Here is a 20969-nt window from a genome sequence, read left to right on the forward strand (position 1 = left end):
TTTCAGTGTATCTTTGGAGTAGAGTCGGCAATTTCGAAGAAGAAGATGATTTTGCGAGGATGGCGAATGACTGGGAAGTCATTAAAAAAAATTAGGGATTCGAGGAATTAAAAGAGGAAAAAATTATTTAGAAACTAAGTAGAAAAAAATGAGGTGAACATGGCACCAAAATTAGAAATAGACAAAGAGAAGAATTTTTGTTGTTGCAACGAACCAACCTATACCTCTTTCAGTGTATCTTTGGACTAGAGTCGGCAATTTCGAAGAAGAAGATGATTTTGCGAGGATGGCGAATGACTGGGAAGTCATTAAAAAAGTTAGGGATTAGAGGAATTAAAAGAGGAAAAAATTATTTAGAAACTAAGTAGAAAAAAATGAGGTGAACATGGCACCAAAACTAGAAATAGACAAAGAGAAGAATTTTTGTTGTTGCAACGAACCAACCTATACCTCTTTCAGTGTACCTTTGGAGTAGAGTCGGCAATTTCGAAGAAGAAGATGATTTTGCGAGGATGGCAAATGAGTGGGACATACACAAGAGGGAAGAAGAAATTGTTGGAGGAAGTCATTAAAAAAATTAGGGATTAGAGGGATTAAAAGAGGAAAAAAAACTATTTAGAAACTAATTAGAAAAAATGAGGCGAAACATAAAAACACAAGAGAACTCTTTAAGGCGTACACATAAGCTTTTTTGTTGAGGTGGGATATGTTTGCACATGTGGAAGAAATACTATGAGGTGGCATGAGAGTTGACATGGGAGTCTGCTTTAAATATATATAATAGATAATAGATAATAGATATATACCTGATACCCCTTCAAAGCTAGATAGTCCACATGCAATATTTCCAACTCTAAAAATAGTTTCTTCAATTATCTATAGTATTAGAGTTCAAAACAACATTTTATATTTTGTAAAATAAAGAAATAGTGGTTTACAATATAATCTATTCCAATATAGAACGAGAACTTTGAAGCTCCGTCTACAACATGTCTCAATCACATATTATCTATAGTAATAGAGTTCAAAGCAACAATTTATAGTTCCTAAAACAAAGGGAATAATGGTATACAACATAGTCTATTCCAAATTTCCAATATAGAACGGGATATTTGAAGCTCCATCTACAACATGTCTCAATCACATATTTTTATTGGTACAAGTTTTAATCATATGTTCTCTTATTTTATTTTATTTCATTTTAGTGGTTTTCAAATTTTATTTTATTTGGTTTTCTAATTTTAAGAGAGAATTGTGTCTTGATAATAGATCATGTAGCTCTTAACTCTTCTTCACCGTTATTTTACAATATTACTTCAATGTTCTCTTTTTTATCATTTGTTTGCAACAATTTATATAAACTATTTTGGAACATCACAACTGATAAGTAAAACATTTTGTTGCCTATTTCAGATCACTATAACATCATGTGTTTCACTATGTATATATTAAATGGTTGAATATAACGCAAATCATTTTTATAACAATTTTTTTTTTAAAAGGTGACTAAAAATCAATTCTATGATTAATAATATCATTTGTCTCATATTTATTCATGACATAAATTTCTATGGTATCATACATATTTATTTCATTTGTTTAAGATCATTCAAATGCCTTTTTTTATTATAATAATAAAAAGATTCTTAAAATAATTTTTCTCTCAATTTTTAGTTACTTTTATTGTTGATGTTAAAAATCTATTTCAAAAAAAAAAAAAAAAATATCCATATAAATTTGATATTCCTTTTTTTATGTCATTTATTCTTGATATAAATTTTTATATATGATATAAGATTGAAAGTAATAATTAATGTAGAAAGAGATAAGGCTATAAAAATTATGTCACGGGTCATATATATATATAGACTAAATTACATATGTGGTCCTTTAACTTAATTTCAGGTAACGTTTTAGTCCTTTATCTTTTTTTTTTCCCGATTTAGTTCTTTATTCCTAACAATATCAAATAAAGTATGAAAATATGAGTTTATTTGAAGATTTGCATTACGAATTTGATGAAATTTGTATTATATTGAAGAATATAATTAATTTTATGAGTTTTGATTGAATTTTTTTTTTAATTTTTGTATAAAAAAGGATAACATTGTTGAAATTTTAAAACATAAAATATTAAATTGTCACTTAAAATTAAAATAAATGACCAAGTTGGGAAAAAAAAAGATAAAGGACTAAAACGTTACCTGAAATTAAGTTAAAGGACCACATATGTAATTTAGCATATATATATATATATATATTATAGTCTTGATACATTACCTTTCTTTAGTAGAAATTTAGAAAATTATCTATTTATAATTAATTAAAACAGAGAAACAACAACGACGTAGATGAATGACACATACGCGTTAAATTTAAAGTTTAATTCAAAAAAGTAATCTATTTAATTAATTAATTTCTTCCTCTGAAGATATCACAATTCACTAAGCTTGCAAAATGAAAACAATCAAAGCATAACATTCTCATATATATATATTAGAATAAATAAATAAATTCAGAGGGACCCCTAATCCACTCCGATATATAAATTCACCATTATATAGTATTCACTCCTTCATTTCTCACAATTACATAATAACAATTCATCACACTCTTGAATATTAATAGCATGTTACCTAATATATTAAACGTTAATAAAATTGAAATCCTATAATAGTTTATGCAGACAATGAAGTTAAGAGAACAGCTCCAACAATAAGAGAAATCCACTTTCCACACACGTTCATTTTCACAGTACCAGACTTATCATTTGCAGGCTTATCTTGAGATGAATCTGAGGAATCAGGTGATAACGGTTTCTCCTTATCAGCTTTTGGAGTCAATGCTGAAGGTTCCGGCGCCAAAGACGGTCCCTTCGCCTTTGCTGGCGCCTTAGCAACGGCAAAGAAATCAACAGGAAGAAGCACTTTGGCAACTTTATAAATAGCAAGATGTTTATCAGTATATATAATGCCACTTATTGTTGTGTTGACTTCTCCTGTTGATATGTTGACATTTCCACCATAACTTATGACATTGAGTTCTACTTTTCCAGGTTTGGCTCCAGCGAGTGTTCTGACAGGGTTGGTTAGAGTATCAAAATTAGAGCTAGATACATACTCTGATATTACATGAAACTGTAATAGTTCCAATTTCTGTCCGTCTGATAGAGAGTTCAGATACCCTGCTTTTAGTTCTGAGAACGCGCTGTCATCTGGTGCAAGAATTGTTAACCCTCCTGATTTTGTTGTTAATAGTTGTGAATTCAGTTGGTTTATCAATTGCGTTGTTTTCATTAGACGAATGAATACGTTGAATGATTTTGCTTGTCTTAGTATTCCGACGATATCAACTGATGAAGTGTCAGGTGTCGAATCACTCGGTGATTGTGGTAACGATGGAACCAATGGTTTCGGGGATGCGGCTGGTGGAGCCGCACCCGGTAGTGTAGGTTGTATTGGAGCATTAGCAGGTGATAATTGAGATAAAGTTGTTGTTGTGGAATACAATAGAGAAAATAGTATTACTATTGGAAAAGATAAGATATGAGATTGCTTCTTCAACATCATTTTGGATTTGATGAATTAATGTTATAAGGCCTTTGGTGACTTTTGCAAATGAATGCAAATGGTAGAAATTGTAGTTGCAATGAGTACTTGGTGCATTGATGATATGTGGGACAAAGGTTTTTATAGAACAAGGAAGTAAGTATGGTAGAGAGAATATTTAGAGGTAGGTGAAATGTTTTGTTTGAAAATATCAAATTGTGATTTGTGAACTTAAAGTTGCTAGCTGGAAGGAAATTCAAGTGTAGCATCGACGAGTGTATACATGATTGAAGGCTACACCATTAATTCTTTCATCACAAATATTTAATTTTAGTGAATGTTGGTGTTCTTTCTCAAAATAATATATTTGGTGTTTTTACTAGGCTAGTTGTTGCAATCTATAAAGAGAACTTTTAACAGTGCAAAAGGGTGTTGAGGGGAATGTATATAGTAGTACATCATTTGGGACAGCTATAGGCTCAAATTAATGGTCAATTGTCCGTTTAGCTAAAAGTGACATTTGTGTTGCTTTCAATGATCCTTCTCAATGTGGGTGGGTTTTGTTTATGTTTTAAAAATAATTATATCTCATGTTGATATGTTTTTTCAGTGTTAGTGTTACCTCTCTTGTCCTATTTATAAGAGAAAAAATAAAATAGAAAAATATCAAAATCAATGTATTTATTTATTGTTTTAATTTTGGATTAAAAACTGTACACAATAAATACATATTAATAATACTTAAGAAGAATAACATTTTAAACAAGGGTATACAAGTAATTTTAATAATAATTGTACTTTGAAAGTTTTAACTTTTGTTTTACAAATAGAGTCAAAAAAATTATTCAAAAATTATTTTATAAATAGGATTAGGCAGTAATTAATAGAGTAATACTAGAAAACATTACTTATCATACATTTTCTAACACAATCTCTTTAATCGATTAAAATTTACATGAGTCTCTCTAACTTTATATGGAACTTACATAATTTAATGAAATTTATGTAAAAGTGTATTAAAAAGTGGAAGTTGGAGAGTGTCTTGTTAACACTCTAATATAATAACATATAACAAATATTGTTATGTTTTTTTCATTTAGATGAGGAGATGGTCTATCAATTCAAGATGGAGAAACTTTTAGAATCCATTAAGTACTTGTAAAAAATTTACAGTTGTTTTAATCCAATGATATTTAGCGTAACGCTTCGATTTTTTAACGGCTTAAGTGTATTTATATTTTTTCAAACCAATTTAAATTCATAAATCAATAAAATACTTTTGGATAAAATATTAAGTTGTAACGCAAACGACAAAAGTCATAAGTAATTATATCATAATTACCAACAACCTAAAATAGTTTTTGGGATTAAAATTCAAAGTAATTAAATAGAGAAATACAATGGGGCTATGAGACCTATCAAACATAGCTCATATCCCTGGGATATTCTCGGTAGACACCTGTACAAAAGTACTGTCCCAAGAATTTTTATCTTCCCCCACAGTCACATAAAAAAAATGGAACATGGACCTACCAAAACAAAAGTCAAACTGACAATATAAGTTATAGGTATAGTCTTCCCAAAATAAAATAATTACAATCGCAAAAGAAATACATCTAGTCCATATACAACCAAACTAATATGATCATACTACTAAAACTATAATAACCCGGTGATCTCCACGCAACACGCAAGTTCCTCCTGACACAGCATCGGTCATATATGTCTAACTACGTTCCCGTCGCCAGGGTACTAATCGGTAGGGCGACCTCGGTTCTCATTTGAGGGCAAAGCCCAAATTCCACAGTAATTGTAAAGGGACACCAACCGAAATTAATAAATATCACTTAGCATTTAAATTTTAAATGCACAAAATAACCTTTCATCTTAGCATACTCATTGAAAGGGTTTTCATATGTCAAAAATGCATAAACAAAGTCGAAAATGAAGTTTTTAACAAAACTGCAATGTCGTATTCGAATACAGCACTAGCGTAGCCGAATACAACTAAGAAAAATGCATATTTTCAATTCTAAAATGGCTCTGAATCAATTAACACTTCACACATTCATAATATCAATTATGAACACATAATTCACACCAAATTAATCTCCACAAATTCACACCTCAATCACACATAAAACATTCATAACATCAATTATGAACACATAATTACATCGAAACTTAATCAACCAAAATTCACACCTCAAAGCAATCACCGCATAATAACAAACAACAACCGATTATGTATATACAATCATCATAGTATAACAAACATGACTCGCGTGCCAAGCACCCTAATGCAATGTGTATATGTCAATGCGCATGATTCCGGAATTTTCAAACAAAAGCCTTCCTCGAAGGGGCATAAATCATAATTGTACAACCTCTCACAAACCAGTACTAATTACCAAGGTGCAATCTCTCACAAATCAACACAATTTACTAGCATGCAATCGCTCACAGATCAGTACGATTTTCTAGAGTGCAATCGCTCACAGATCAACACATTCTAGAGTGCAGTCTCTCACAGACCAACACTAATTACCAATGTGCAATCTCTCACAGATCAACACGATTTACTAGCGTGCAATCGCTCACAGATCAACATATTCTAGAATGCAGCCTCTCACAAACCAGCACTAATTACCAAAGTGCAATCTATCACAGATCAACACGATTTACTAGAGGCCTGTCACGAACCTTACATATCAGTTAAATCCTCGTAAGGATAAGATGGACAAACTATCCCATGGAACCACCATGTGGCCCATCACGGTCAACACTTAACTTCGTGGCCCATCACGGTCACCACTTAACACTGTGGCCCATCGCGGTCACCACTAACACTGTGACCTATCACAATCATCACAAGCTATGAAATGCATGAGCATACTCTCACTCTTTTCACCACAATCATTAAGTAAATGCAGCTATTAAAATATTCCCCATTTTTAATACTCATTTAACACTAACGATTTTTTAAACTTATCACATAGTATACTCAACATATTTTCCTCAATAAAATTCATAACACACATATTATCAGTTAGAATACATAATCACATCAAAACTTAATCACTACAACAACATTAATATATCAGAGTTTTCCCAACCGCTAACTCGGTGCCAACAGTCTCGATTCCTTTTCGAGATTCAAGGAGCTAACTACATAAACATAAATATTTATAACAATTTGTTCACAGCTAAAATTTATCCGACCACAACAAAATTCTCAAAATTATATCTTTTTTACACATCAAACTTTTAAAACCAAATAAATCTACATTATTTAGTTAAAACTAAATAAAACAAATATTGTCCAAATCTCACATACACACACTCGACTATTAAAACACCGAATTTTTTGAGTTAATAAATTACTCTAAACTTTTTTCTTTTTAAACTCAGTCAAGGAGTGATTAAAGAGTAACATTTTAAACTCTAACCATTCTTAATTTCAATCTATCTTTTTGCTCAAACTCTTTAACTTAGTTAAAATTTAAACTTTTTCACACCTTTAACAACTCTAAATTTTTTTTTGTAAAATTTGAACTTCAGTTAAAACTCATTTATTTAAAAATAACTCATTACGTAACTCAATCGCATCAAATTTAATCAATTCAAACTCCACAACACGCATATAGCACCTCAATTAAATTTCAACAATTCAAACATAAATCACCCAATTTCAAAACTCCACATTTTCACACATAAGCCACCAAATTCCATCTCTACAAACACACATAAATCACATTAAATTCATTTTCCACAATTTCACACACAAATCTCACAAATTTCCACCTCCACAAATACACATATAGAATCCTATATGCAGTCTAAAAGTTTGGAAGGGACCTTTACCTTAACTATCGCTTTAACAACCGTTTACGACACCACAATTATTTTTGGTAAAACTTCTGCTCGCGTCGTCGCTTCGAAAACTGGCTCACTAGCACCGTAGCGTGGAAATGAGTAACTTTCCCTTCTGTCACTTCTCGAAAGGGAGCTTAGATCTAGAAGATAAATAAAGGTTTATGTTTGACGGTTTTTTTGAAACCCACCTTTCAAAATAGAGGAAGGAGAAGAAGAATCGCGAGAGGCTGGGTAATGATTTACCATGTTTTCCAGGACACCATATATATTTGATATCATATACCTCTGACACCTCACATCACATCTCAAACCACTTTTTCAGAAAAATATCCAGTCTCGCCGCAATTCAATTCGGTAGATGTATTTATCTGAAAAACGCTGCATCTTAGAAAAAATTTCTTCGCCAAAAGATTCTCCGTAAATAATTAAAATTATTCATCGACAAATAATTTTAATCGGATCTCCAAAAATATATTTTTGCCATTTAACTTAAAAAATACCAAAAATTGGGCTAAAAACTTAAGAAATTCACACAAAATATCTTAAAATTGTTTAATTTAGGATTTAAAAATGAAAGGTCTTACATTTAGCAGAATTCCAACCTGTAATATACAGATTCAAATTCGACTTTTGAACAATAAATCAAATCATTGTAGTTCCAAGTTTGTTAATATGCTTTAAGAAAATTTGTTACAAACAATATACATTGTTGCCGCAAGTAAATCTTATATGGCCACCAACCCAAATTGAAAATAGTTGGACACACTCACAAATCAAAAAAGTTAATTGAAAAATAATTTAGTCGGATCACTTTTGATAGAGAGAAATAGTGAAAGTGATGTGATAGGAAGCGACAGAAAAAGAAAATGAAGTATAGAAAAGAGATTTGGCTAAAATATTCTAAGATCCACAAGAAACCTTTATACCACATTTTAACTCAAAACCTTCTGACATTAGGTATATAGGTCACCACTCTTATGTATTCAACATTTAGTTGATTATTAGTCAATGTATGTCTTACCCATTCACGACTGTTGTCTAATGACAACCAGAGAATAATATCATGTGAAAATTATTATAAACACATAGATTTCTCTCACACTCTTCAAATCAAATATTTGAACTACATCTTGCGATACTCTAACACAAGAGTATTAGAGAAAAGAATCGGATATAAGTTTAAAGTATTTTTGACTAGTGCAAATTGTAATGAATAATTAGAATCATATATATAGTCTTGAGATCTTTCTCCCTTTACAATTTCAAGTAATGTGAGACTTTTTCAAATCAACAGTTTCAACCAAACCTAACAAAACGTGGACAATGGTCTGCACTTAGTTTTGAAAACACTGCAACATTTTGTCCCTACTACAACACACCAAAAATGTTGCTTAATGTAAAAAAATTGTTGATGAAATCTACGATAACAGTTTTCTATTCGTGTGGAACCAAGGCATTTCCTTTGCCTTATACAATGTTTTTTTTTTCAAACAATGTTTTGTTAAAACCGTAGTTGTAACTATCATTTATAGAATGATTTTTCAAAATTACAACAACAACATTTGATTAGTGGAAATAAAAAAGCCTAATCCCATGAACCCTAGCCTTCAAATGCGAGTGAAAATATTTGTGGATCTTTTCCCAGACTTCCCATGAATGCTTGCAACCAATTACTCGGGGGAGAATTTCTTCATAAAGAGAAGATAAAAGTCATGTAAACAACATTTGATCGGCGACTAACCAAGATTGATATTCATCAGTGACCTGGTTCAGAACACAATAAGCTTCAGAGGCAAATTTATGGGGAATATTTGGTTGTACGACAAAGTGGTGGAGCTTATGAAAGTAATAACGCCATCGATTTGTTGATTCCATAGCAGATAATTCTTGCCTGATAATTTGATGGAAAGTGTATGAATAAATGGGTGTGGGCCTTTGAAAGGAAGGTGATGCAGGGAATGATCCATCTTGGATCGTTTAGGTGAATTATCTAGTGATTCGTGATCGGAACTTAAAAAAGAATCAGAGTTCAACATGAGGAACGATGAGTCAATGATGCAGCCAAATGAAATGAAGCGAAGAAAAAACAATATAAAAAAAAAAAACAGGAAAAGAAAGAGTTAGATCTAAGAACCAAAGCTTTGTGACATCATGTTTAGAATAGAATTGTATGAAACAACTTAATAGAAACTCAGTTTCTTATTCATTGAGAGTTATACACTTTGTATATTTCATAATATTGATTCTTACATTACAAGAGAAGCTTATATACATTTACCAAGCTTAGTTAGTTACTCTAATAGGTTCGAACTATGAACCTCATAATTGTTTTTTGTGAATTTTAAATGAAATGTACTACTCGGTTTAAACAAATAATAGTTAAAAATTAATAACCATAAGTTAAATGTGGTTCATGTCAATTGACATGTTACTAAAGTGAATGAATCAATTGTTGTTATTATAACCACCAAAGACGGATAATGCATGTACAAGTAATATTCACCATTCATTTGATCATTCATAGTTGATTTTATTCTTGAATCTTTAACGGGAATAATTCATTTTAAATGAGCCCAAACCCCATCCTCGACCCCATATATTAGCAAGTAAAAATAAAAATAAAAAATTCACCATAGAATGACACCATAATACTCTTGCTTAATAAATTCATAGATACAACAATCTCAGAACCCCTAATTCAGTTTGATAAACTCATCACCAGCAATCCAACATTCACTCCGTTCTCCATTATTTTAATAACACATCGCATAAAATTCTTGAATTAATAGAACAGTACTTTTGGCTACGAAGTTGACAATCAAATCCAAATCAGTAATCACATTCTGATTTATTTTTGCATTATAGTCACGAGAACTACTCCAACAATAAGAGAAATCCACTTTCCACAGACATTCATTTTCACAGTACCAGAGTTATCATTTGCAGGCTTATCTTGAGACGAATCTGAGGAATCTGGTGATAATGGCTTCCCCTTATCAGCTTTTGGAGTCAATGCTGAAGGTTCCGGCGCCAAAGAAGGTCCCTTCGCCTTTGCTGGCGCCTTAGCAACGGCAAAGAAATCCGTAGGAAGAAGCACTTTGGCAACTTTATAAATAGCAAGATGTTTGTCAGTATATATAATGCCACTTATTGTTGTGTTGACTTCCCCTGTTGATATGTTGACATTTCCACCATAACTTATGACATTGAGTTCTACTTTTCCAGGTTTGGCTCCAGCGAGTGTTCTGACAGGGTTGGTTAGAGTATCAAAATTAGAGCTAGATACATACTCTGATATTACATGAAACTGTAATAGTTCCAATTTCTGTCCGTCTGATAGAGAGTTCAGATACCCTGCTTTTAGTTCTGAGAACGCGCTGTCATCTGGTGCAAGAATTGTTAACCCTCCTGATTTTGTTGTTAATAGTTGTGAATTCAGTTGGTTTATCAATTGTGTTGTTTTCATTAGACGAATGAATACGTTGAATGATTTTGCTTGTCTTAGTATTCCGACGATATCAACTGATGAAGTGTCAGGTGTCGAATCACTCGGTGATTGTGGTAATGACGGAACCAATGGTTTCGGGGATGCGGCTGGTGGAGCCGCACCCGGTAGTGTAGGTTGTATTGGAGCATTAGCAGGTGATAATTGAGATAAAGTAGTTGTTGTGGAATACAATAGAGAAAATAGTATTACTATTGAAAAAGATAAGATATGAGATTGCTTCTTCAACATCATTTTGGTTTTGATAGATTAAAGTTATGATGGTTTTGCAAATGTAGTGGCAATGAGTAAGTACTAGTTTGATGCATTGATGAGATTTTAGGAGTTGGCTTTTATAGAGGAAAAAGTATGGGAGACAATGAGAAGTTGGTAAAAAGGGTTTATTTTAAAACCTTAAATTGTGATTTGTGAACACACATACAGTTACTACCTGGCATGCAGATTGTGATTTGTTATCAGTAAATGAGAATGAAATGAAAGGTGAGAGAGATGCCTAACCTAACTAATGTATCAATAACATTTGATGTTTATTTGAGATATACTGCACTGATAATTAATTTACATTTCAACTAGAAATTGCTCTTTGTATCGCTTACAACTATAAATCACATCTTGCCATAGGGAACGAGATTAAAGTGTTGCATATCAATGTGGATATGGGATTAATTTGTTTGGAGGATCAAGGAGCAAGTTCTTGTAGGAAGGGCCACGCGTATACTATGATTTTGTTTTTTGTGCTATTTTTTTATGTATATAATGCATCTCATAATCAACAAATAGTGAAGGAAAGAATTAAATTTCAATCTAATATATTGTATTGAAACATACTAAAATTTTGAATGACAAACTGATGAACCATTGTAGCAATATTATAATTTATATGCAATTTAAATTTCTGTTTTTATCATTTAAAAGGTAATATAAAGTATGTTTATTAATGATGCAGATGCTTCATGTAAGAAACGGTTACATGTATAATCAATAATCTTATATTATATAGTTAGTATGAGAGTGATTATTTATTGTTTACCTGATATTAAAAACGATTTGATTATATTTTGAATTATTGTAAGTTGATAAATGTCTATAATGAAAAATTATAGAAAACAATAATGATTTTGATTTATAGTTTATTTTTTATTGTGATACTTATTTAGATTTATCGTGTGATATATTTAAATATGAAACTTGAGATTTTAACAAATACAATTTATGATGTATGTATTAGTTATAAGATAACTTAGAAGAAATTGTTTCTTTAATAGAATTGAAATGCATTTTTATTAGTTAAGGAATAGTAACTTACATGTTTGGTCTTACCTTATAATAATTGATTATGAGAAACTTTTATGATCATGTTTTTTGTTAGCTTGTAGTAATATATGTTTAATGTATTCAATGAATTCTATCTTGGACTTGGATATATTAAAAGAGAAATTAGAATTTTAAATTGAATTGCTTATTAAATATAGTAAAAGGTAACATTACGTAAAAGTTTGTATATGTGATAAAATATAATATGATTAAATGACAAGAGTGTTATGATTTGAAGATAGTTGGTTAAGACTATAAAAAATATATAAAAGGCTTAACTGGGTGGATTGATAAATATTTAAAGTTTATTAAAGTTGAAAGAACTCTTGCAATTTTTTGACGAAATGATTAACAAGGATACAATGTCTTTGAATATGATGTTGATGTCAATTACAAAGAATGGGATATGAATTGTAATTGTTCATTTTTAAAAATTCATGTTCAAACTCAAAATATTTAACTTAAGATTGATCTTGGTTATAAACGAATAACGTTCTTGATTAGTGAAAACACACAATTTAACTTATCTATAGAAAATCTGATTAGGAGATAAAAAATAAATAGAGATAAGGGAAGAGATATAACTCTCATATCACAAAGAGATTTAACTTATCACAATTGTGAGATTTTCCACTAAGTACTCAAAGCAAGATCGTTCTTGATTTTCACACAATTTTTTCAGATCAATGTTGATATATTACAAAAGTATTACCTTTTTACCTAGAAAAGATTTCCACAAGTTACCTTTCACTCGATCTTTCAAAAAGATTTTTGTACATCTATTATATATATTTAAAACAGACTCCCAAATGTCACCTCATCCCCGAATGCCACCTCATTCTATTTCATCCACCTATACAAATATTTCCCACATCAGGTTTTAGCTGATGTGGACCTCTTCTCCTTTCTCTCATTTCAATCATTCTCTCAATGTCTAATCTCCTTCAATCCTCCTCTCAATACCTCTTCTCCTTTCTCTCATCTCAATCATTCTCTCAATGTCTAATCCCCTTCAATCCTCCTCTCAATGATAATATTATTTTATAAATTTATAAATTATAAAATTATTTTACAATTATTTATAATAAATTTATAATTTATAAATTATTTTACAATTTGATAATAATTTATAATTTATATTATTATCAAATTATTTTATAAGTTATTTTATAATAAATTATAAATTATTTTATAATATTATTAGTAAAACTAAGAATATGAGACACACAAAGCAAAGTGACACTTAAAAACAACTAAAGAAGGAAAAGAGTTTAGAAGAGAGATGGAAAAAATATTGATGTATAAATATACCTTGTCATAACATTGAAAAACACTAATTCCTTGAATTTTTCATGTACCATTTTGCTTTGGGTATGATGGGTAGCGAAATTTGCCGGCTGGTCCCATCCCAACTTGGATTTCCTGGATAGTCGCAGTGATAGAATGTCATGTAAGAAACTATACATAACATTAAGTCACTATGAGCCAAATTGATTTCAAAGATTGTACAGAATATAATTGAATTTATGACAGCAAAATTAAAAAAAGATAAAGAGAATAATTTTTGTTGTTGCAATGAACCAACCTATACCTCTTTCAGTGTATCTTTGGAGTAGAGTCGGCAATTTCGAAGAATAAGATGATTTTGTGAGGATGGCGAATGACTGGGAAGTCATTAAAAAAATTAGGGATTAGAGTAATTAAAAGAGGAAAAAATTATTTAGAAACTAAGTAGAAAAAAATGAGGTGAACATGGCACCAAAATTAGAAATAGACAAAGAGAAGAATTTTTTTGTTGCAACGAACCAACCTATACCTCTTTCAGTGTATCTTTGGACTAGAGTCGGCAATTTCGAAGAAGAAGATGATTTTGCGAGGATGGCGAATGACTGAGAAGTCATTAAAAAAATTAGGGATTAGAGGAATTAAAAGAGGAAAAAATTATTTAGAAACTAAGTAGAAAAAAATGAGGTGAACATGGCACCAAAATTAGAAATACACAAAGAGAAGAATTTTTGTTGTTGCAACGAACCAACCTATACCTCTTTCAGTGTACCTTTGCAGTAGAGGGAAGAAAAAATTGTTGGAGGAAGTCATTAAAAAAATTAGGGATTAGAGGGATTAAAAGAGGAAAAAAACTATTTAGAAACTAATTAGAAAAAATGAGGTGAAACATAAAAACACAAGAGAACTGTCTAAGGCGTACACATAAGCTTTTTTATTGAGGTGGGATATGTTTGCACATGTGGAAGAAATACTATGAGGTGGCATGAGAGTTGACACGGGAGTCTGTTTTAAATATATATAATAGACCAAAATTAGAAATAGACAAAGAAGAATTTTTTTTGTTGCAACGAACCAACTTATACCTCTTTCAGTGTATCTTTGGCCAACCTATACCTCTTTCAGTGTATCTTTGGAGTAGAGTCGGTAATTTCGAAGAAGAAGATGATTTTGCGAGGATGGCGAATGACTGGAAGTCATTAAAAAAATTAGGGATTAGAGGAATTAAAAGAGGAAAAATTATTTAGAAACTAAGTAGAAAAAAATGAGGTGAACATGACACCAAAATTAGAAATAGACAAAGAGAAGAATTTTTGTTGTTGCAACGAACCAACCTATACCCCTTTCAGTGTACCTTTGGAGTAGAGTCGGTAATTTCGAAGAAGAAGATGATTTTGCGAGGATGGCAAATGATTGGGACGTACACAAGAGGGAAGAAGAAATTGTTGGAGGAAGTCATTAAAAAAATTAAGGATTAGAGGGATTAAAAGAGGAAAAAAACTATTTAGAAACTAATTAGAAAAAATGAGGTGAAACATAAAAACACAAGAGAACTCTCTAAGGCGTACACATAAGCTTTTTTGTTGAGTGGGATATGTTTGCACATGTGGAAGAAATACTATGAGGTGGCATGAGAATTGACATGGGAGTCTGTTTTAAATATATATAATCTTTACCTATGCAAGATAGTTTTACCTATGCACATTAGAAAAAACTAAAAAGTAATAATCTTTAATATGACTTTATTGTAATTTTCTATCACATTTTTTAGATATATTCAAAATAATTGATAATGATTTAAAAAATTAAAGTTAAAATATTTATTTGAACTAATTAATTATTTGGACAACATTTTGTATAGTTTATATTATCGTTGTTATTGTTGCATTTCTATTCATTTTTCTTCTATAAAATTTATTAATGCATTTATAATGAGCCTGAATTTATTAATGCATTTCTATAAAATAGTTTAATTTTAAATTTTCAAGTGAGCCTGAATTTTTTTTAAACTGCACAAACTTCACTTGTTCTCATATTTTGTGAGCCTGAATTTTTTAAACAGCACAAAATTCATATTTTGTGCTAAAGTATACTTTCAAATCAGCACAAAATTCACATTTTCTCTTCATGAAATTTAATGCATATGCACTTACAATATAAAGTATCAATTAATCACATTTGTTGGATTATTAAAAATATTTAACTTAAATCATATTATATCTTAAATGTCATACAAAAAATATTTGGTAATTAATTGACAGCGTAAAATTTTACGAAACAAAATCGATCACATTCTCCATATGAAGTGATATTGAGGGGTGTGAAAAATTCTTCCCTTAATCTTAGATATTTCAAAGACAATTTTTAAACCAAAATATTGTCATTACTTTATCAACCAAGTTCATGAGTTCTTCACTAAAAATATATTCAAGACATGATTTTAAATTGTGTTACCCAACTACCGTTTTAACGACATTGCAACTATAATTTAGACCGCATTTTTCTGCAATTTAAAAATTTATAGCGCTACAGCGACAACAATCGTAATTTAAAATCATGATTCAATGAATTGATATCATTGTCACTTGAAACAAAAGACCCTGGTTCTTAATTAAAATCAAAGAAACAAGTAATAAGGGTGCAAGTATACATTTTAAAGGATATAATAATAATGATATAAACCCCAAAGAAAGGTATATATGTGGTTTTCAAATTGCATATACAAACCAACTAAATAGATATCCAGTTGGAGAACAACAGGAGATATTTAAATACAATCTATTTCAAAGAATTTCATTATCTTGTACTCAGTTTCGAACCTGACGACAAAAATTTTCTGTTTTGATTACTCTATTTACAATAATTTGCTGAGACCTCTACGGAAAATGTGATTTGTAAGATAACTTTTCCTTTGCATATATAGGCTCCTTCATTGATTGGTTGTGACATTAGAGAACTGTACGACACTACAAAGAAACTACTAAGCAACTCAGAAGTTATTGCAGTAAATCAAGGAAGGATTAGACTAAAAAATCCTCAAACATCTCTTAACAATCAATGCTTTTAATACTAATAACCTTGTGGTTTTGCAGACAAACTAGGAGTTCAAGGGAAGAAGGTGAAAAATAATGATGATTTGGAGGTAATTCATTTTCTCAAATTATTATCGGTGTCGACGTGTAAATATATGTTTCGTGTCTTATGTCTATGTTAGTATTTGTATTCCATAGCTTGTCACTTAAATATGTAGATACTAGATACTATAACTAATAGATGTTTCCTTGGAGAGAAATGCACTTGTGTTAGTAGTGGGAAATTTCTTCATAAAACTTGTTGAAGATAAACAGACTAACCCCTATCTATAAGGATATTAAACTTATAATCCTAAATAAATAGCGAAATCAGGAAAAATAATAATTATAAATTTATAATAACTAAGTAATTTGAAAACTAATCTAACAAGATAATTTAAGATACTCTAAGATTAGAAACAGATCCTACGAGAGAAACTAAGATACTCCAACATTATATTAGATATTCTAAGATGATATCTTAATTTCTAACACTTCTTGAAGCACATGTGCAGGTTTGGGCAGGCCCTCTCAGTTATAACAAGTTAGCAATGGTCTTATGGAATAGGAGTTCATCGAAAGCAAGAGTGACTGCATCATGGACAAACCTAGGTCTGGAACCAGGAACTTCAGTTAATTTGACTTATTTTGTTCTTTACAATCCCATGAATTCATAGCATTAAGATACCTATAATGTTTAGAGTTTTTGACTATTTATATTGAAATTTGCAACATTCAACACAATAATCAGTTTCGTGAGATATATCTGCTGAATTAGACTCACATCCTGGTAAGATATATGTCCTGAGTCCGAACCAAGTTCTCGATATATTTAGACAGAAAAGGAGACAAACAACAGAAGACAGGACTACCACAAATGCATTGGCAATCATTCGAGGTTCCGTAAAAGGAAACAGAAATCAATTGGAAATTTATTTGTCAATAGGAAATGCAGAAACAAATGAATATAATTATATCTCTAATATGCTTCTCATTGTAATCTATACAATGAGGAACATTTGATCTCAATACGATACACCTTCCAAATTATAAATACTGTGAATCTAAATGATGTTCATTTAACATTTAACCCATTTAAAGGATAAGGGATAAACAAAACAGTTGAAAAAAGGAACTATAAATACTAGTATTGAGAATTTTACAATCAGTATTCACAATGTTCTACTTCTCTAACTAACTAACCCTTTTCCCCTAAATATTATGGACCTTGCTTTTAGGCCTAAACAAGCTAATTTATATCCATAATCCCCATCAGATTTTACATGTATTCTGCCTTTGTATTTGTAAAGATTCCAAAGCAGTATATCAGGAATGGCAGCAATGAATCAAAAAGAATAGTTACAACAACACTAATACAGTTAACCATCAAGATATTGAAATGAATATTGATTTTCTCTGCACTAATCACAACAAGACTATCTGATTCATCCTCTCGGTCTCAATGAATATTGAAATGCAATTTTTATCATATAGTTAACCATCAAGATGTTTACTATTGTTAAATGTATTAGCTATGTAATCCAGTTAATACAAAAAAAAAAAAAAACCAACACACATAAGACAACAATAATTTTAATATTCTACAAATTTCTTTCAAGTTGGAACTCACCAATCTACCAATTTGTGAAGTATAAACACACATAACAAAATTGATTGAAATGATAAATTAATGTTGAAACATTGATTCAAAATAATAAAGTTTAAATAGAAAAATATCTCACCTAGTTTCTGTCTTAAAGAAGACCTCTCACAATCATTTCCCGAAGAAGTTTCTCCGCTTTTTCAATTTCATATTTTTCAAAGAGGGAATGAATAACTATTTCATAAGTTAAAGCATCTGGAATGCAGCCATTGTCTTTCATTTTTGAAAACAAATCCAACGCTTCGTCCAACAAGCCCTTGTTACAAAACCCTTGTATCATAATGGTATATGCATAGACATCAAGATTGTAGCCTTTGACCAAAAGATATTCAAAAATCTTTTGTGAATCCTTTATTCGTCCACTTTTACACAATCCATTGAGAAGAATATTATATGTGCACATATTTGGTTGAATACCCAAGTCTTTAAATTTTTTCAATAATGCAATTGCCTTGTCAACATCATGGCTTTTGCATAAAGCATCCAATATAGAATTGTAAGTATATATATTAGGTGGTTGGCCCCTATCATGCATATCAATGACAAGCTCCAAAGCATATGTAATTCTCCCCAATTTGCACAACCCACCAATGAGGGAATTGTAAGTTACAACATTGGGAAAAAATTTTCTGGACTGCATTTCTTTGAAGAGGTTCATGGCTTCATCAACCATTTTAATCTTACAGAGTCCATTAATCATGATAGTGTAGCTCTTAACATCAGGAGCCAATCCCCTTTGGGCCATAATGTTGAATATACTCTTAGCCCTGTTCACTTCATTAACGAGGCAATATCCATCAATTAAACAGCTGTAAGTAACAATATCTGGCTTTATGTCATTTTTCATCATCACAAGAAACACATTTTTAGCTTCTTTCAACTTCCCTTCCTTACAAAAAGCATCAATCAATATATTAAAAGTATACACATTTGGGTTGATGTTTTCCATTGTCATTTTATTAAACAAATCAATTCCTTCTTTGCCACTAATTAGTGCATTGTAAGTGACAACATCAGGAGAAATTCTCTTGACAACCATTTCAGAATATAAATCACAAGCATCAGAAACAAGTTTATCTTTGCACATACTATCAATAATCGTGCTGTACATTACCACATTAGGTTGAACCAATTTCCCATCAACTCGTCTCAGCAACTCTAGAGCTGCTCTTGTTTCTCCAACTTTACATAACCCGTTGATCAAAGTCCCGTAACTAACTTGATTCAACTGAAATCCTTGTGCTACCACCTTGTCATGAAAGTGCAATGCTTTATGAACCTCGCCTTTGAGACAAAAACCCTTGATGAGTGTATTCAAAGTTATTGTATTTGGGTGATAACCCCTTTTGAGAATCTTTGAGAAAACAGAGAAAGCAAAAGTGATATGACCTAATTGGCAAAAACAATTGATTAAGAGACTGCAAGTTACAAAGTCAGGGTTAATTCCCCTAATTTCCATTTGTTGAAAAAGGGAAATAGCAATTGAGTAATGCTTAGCTTTCACAATGGAACCTAAAATCTTGCCAAATTCAATGGGTGGTGGGGTAGGATTCTTACGGAGCAAAGAATTGAACAATGAAATGGAATTGTCAAGATGAGGATTATTGAATTGAGGGAATAGGGTTGAAGCTGAGAAGCAAAAGGAGGGAATGAAATTAAAAGGAAGAAACTTTTTGGGAATGAAAAGAGAAACAAACCTTGACCTAGTTGAAAACAAAAACATTGTTTGTTGTGGTTGCAGTGGCTGCGATAAACAAAACCTTCGAATTTTCATGTTTGTATCAAACTCACTTACATCTCTCGTTATCGCTTGAGATTGTTTTTTGGAACCACAATTTTATCTTATTAAATAACTAAGTTGACATAAAATATAAATACCAATAATTAAATAATTGACTATTTTAAATAATAATAATAATAATTAAATAATTGATTTTGCTAAATAACTTGACATTTAAATTAAAAAAAAACACATTAAATATTAAAGAAAACATTACTTTCTTTTATAGAGATTCATTAAAAAGACACAATTTATTATTGATGAGTGCATTATTCTCACACATAATTGAGTCTTCTATTAAAGTTTAATTTTGCACTGATAATAATGTAAATAAATTTTATAAACTCTACTAGAATTCGAAGTACATTGGTTTTAAAGAATTAAGTTTTGGTGTATGCCATATAATACTAACTATAATCTTTATGCCAAATATTTGTGTCTTTTCGTATTATTAGTAGTAGCAGAAGATAGTGACATTAATTCATTATTCAAAAAATGACTTTTGTTTTACTTAAAAATAGCAAAAAAATATCACTATTTATAATTTCAATCACAATTCTGAAATTAGTGATATTTTTTAGGATTTTTAAAATAAAAAATTAAAAAAAAAAAATATATATATATATATATATATTTATAGTTGCATGAGTAAAAAAAAAAACAATCATGGTTGCTTAATGTAGTTGCCCAGAAGTAGGAAATAGTTGTGTAAAAGTCGTCTGGTCCAAAATTCATTTTTTAGGATTTCTAAAAGTTATTTATAAAAATAAATAATTATTTTACTTATCCATGCTAGAAACTTTTTCTGCAAAATACTCATTTTAACATAATATTATTTTTTCCTTAACATTGATAAATATAATTTTAATCAAAACTCTCATATTTAAAATAATAACTATAATTATTACTATCATATTTTTCAAAATAA

General features: G+C 30.3%; 3 protein-coding genes across 6 annotated transcripts; all 3 read right to left on the reverse strand.

Moving 5' to 3' along the window:
• Nucleotides 1-2458: 2458 nt before the first annotated feature.
• Nucleotides 2459-3667, reverse strand: LOC101507529 (fasciclin-like arabinogalactan protein 11). The gene has a single exon (XM_004505916.4). It carries the CDS (start codon nt 3567-3569, stop codon nt 2679-2681), a length of 891 nt encoding a protein of 296 aa, XP_004505973.1. The 5' UTR covers nt 3570-3667; the 3' UTR covers nt 2459-2678.
• Nucleotides 3668-10062: 6395 nt separating this feature from the next.
• LOC101507211 (fasciclin-like arabinogalactan protein 11) lies at nt 10063-11240 on the reverse strand. Its single transcript, XM_004505915.4, has one exon. It carries the CDS (start codon nt 11161-11163, stop codon nt 10273-10275), a length of 891 nt encoding a protein of 296 aa, XP_004505972.1. The 5' UTR covers nt 11164-11240; the 3' UTR covers nt 10063-10272.
• A 4917-nt stretch (nt 11241-16157) lies between these two features.
• LOC101506656 (uncharacterized) lies at nt 16158-20096 on the reverse strand. 4 transcript variants are annotated; one of them, XM_027336116.2, is made up of 2 exons: nt 18341-20096; nt 16158-16483 (listed from the first exon to the last, which is right to left on the reverse strand). In XM_027336116.2, exon 1 carries the CDS (start codon nt 20033-20035, stop codon nt 18353-18355), a length of 1683 nt encoding a protein of 560 aa, XP_027191917.1. In that variant the 5' UTR covers nt 20036-20096; the 3' UTR covers nt 16158-16483; nt 18341-18352. The 4 variants fall into 4 exon arrangements, with proteins under 4 accessions (XP_027191917.1, XP_004505971.1, XP_027191916.1 ...); XM_004505914.4 differs by having other exon boundaries at nt 16158-16493; XM_027336115.2 differs by having other exon boundaries at nt 16158-16504.
• Between the last annotated feature and the right edge of the window lie 873 nt (nt 20097-20969).

The sequence above is a fragment of the Cicer arietinum genome, chromosome 6 (genome assembly GCF_000331145.2).
Source record: "Cicer arietinum cultivar CDC Frontier isolate Library 1 chromosome 6, Cicar.CDCFrontier_v2.0, whole genome shotgun sequence".
Classification (NCBI taxonomy): Eukaryota; Viridiplantae; Streptophyta; class Magnoliopsida; order Fabales; family Fabaceae; genus Cicer; species Cicer arietinum.

Coding starts and splice junctions, on each gene's coding strand:
- LOC101507529 (XM_004505916.4), bottom strand. CDS start 3,569: ATGATGTTGAAGAAGCAATCTCATATCTTATCTTTTCCAATAGTAATA.
- LOC101507211 (XM_004505915.4), bottom strand. CDS start 11,163: ATGATGTTGAAGAAGCAATCTCATATCTTATCTTTTTCAATAGTAATA.
- LOC101506656 (XM_027336116.2), bottom strand. CDS start 20,035: ATGAAAATTCGAAGGTTTTGTTTATCGCAGCCACTGCAACCACAACAA.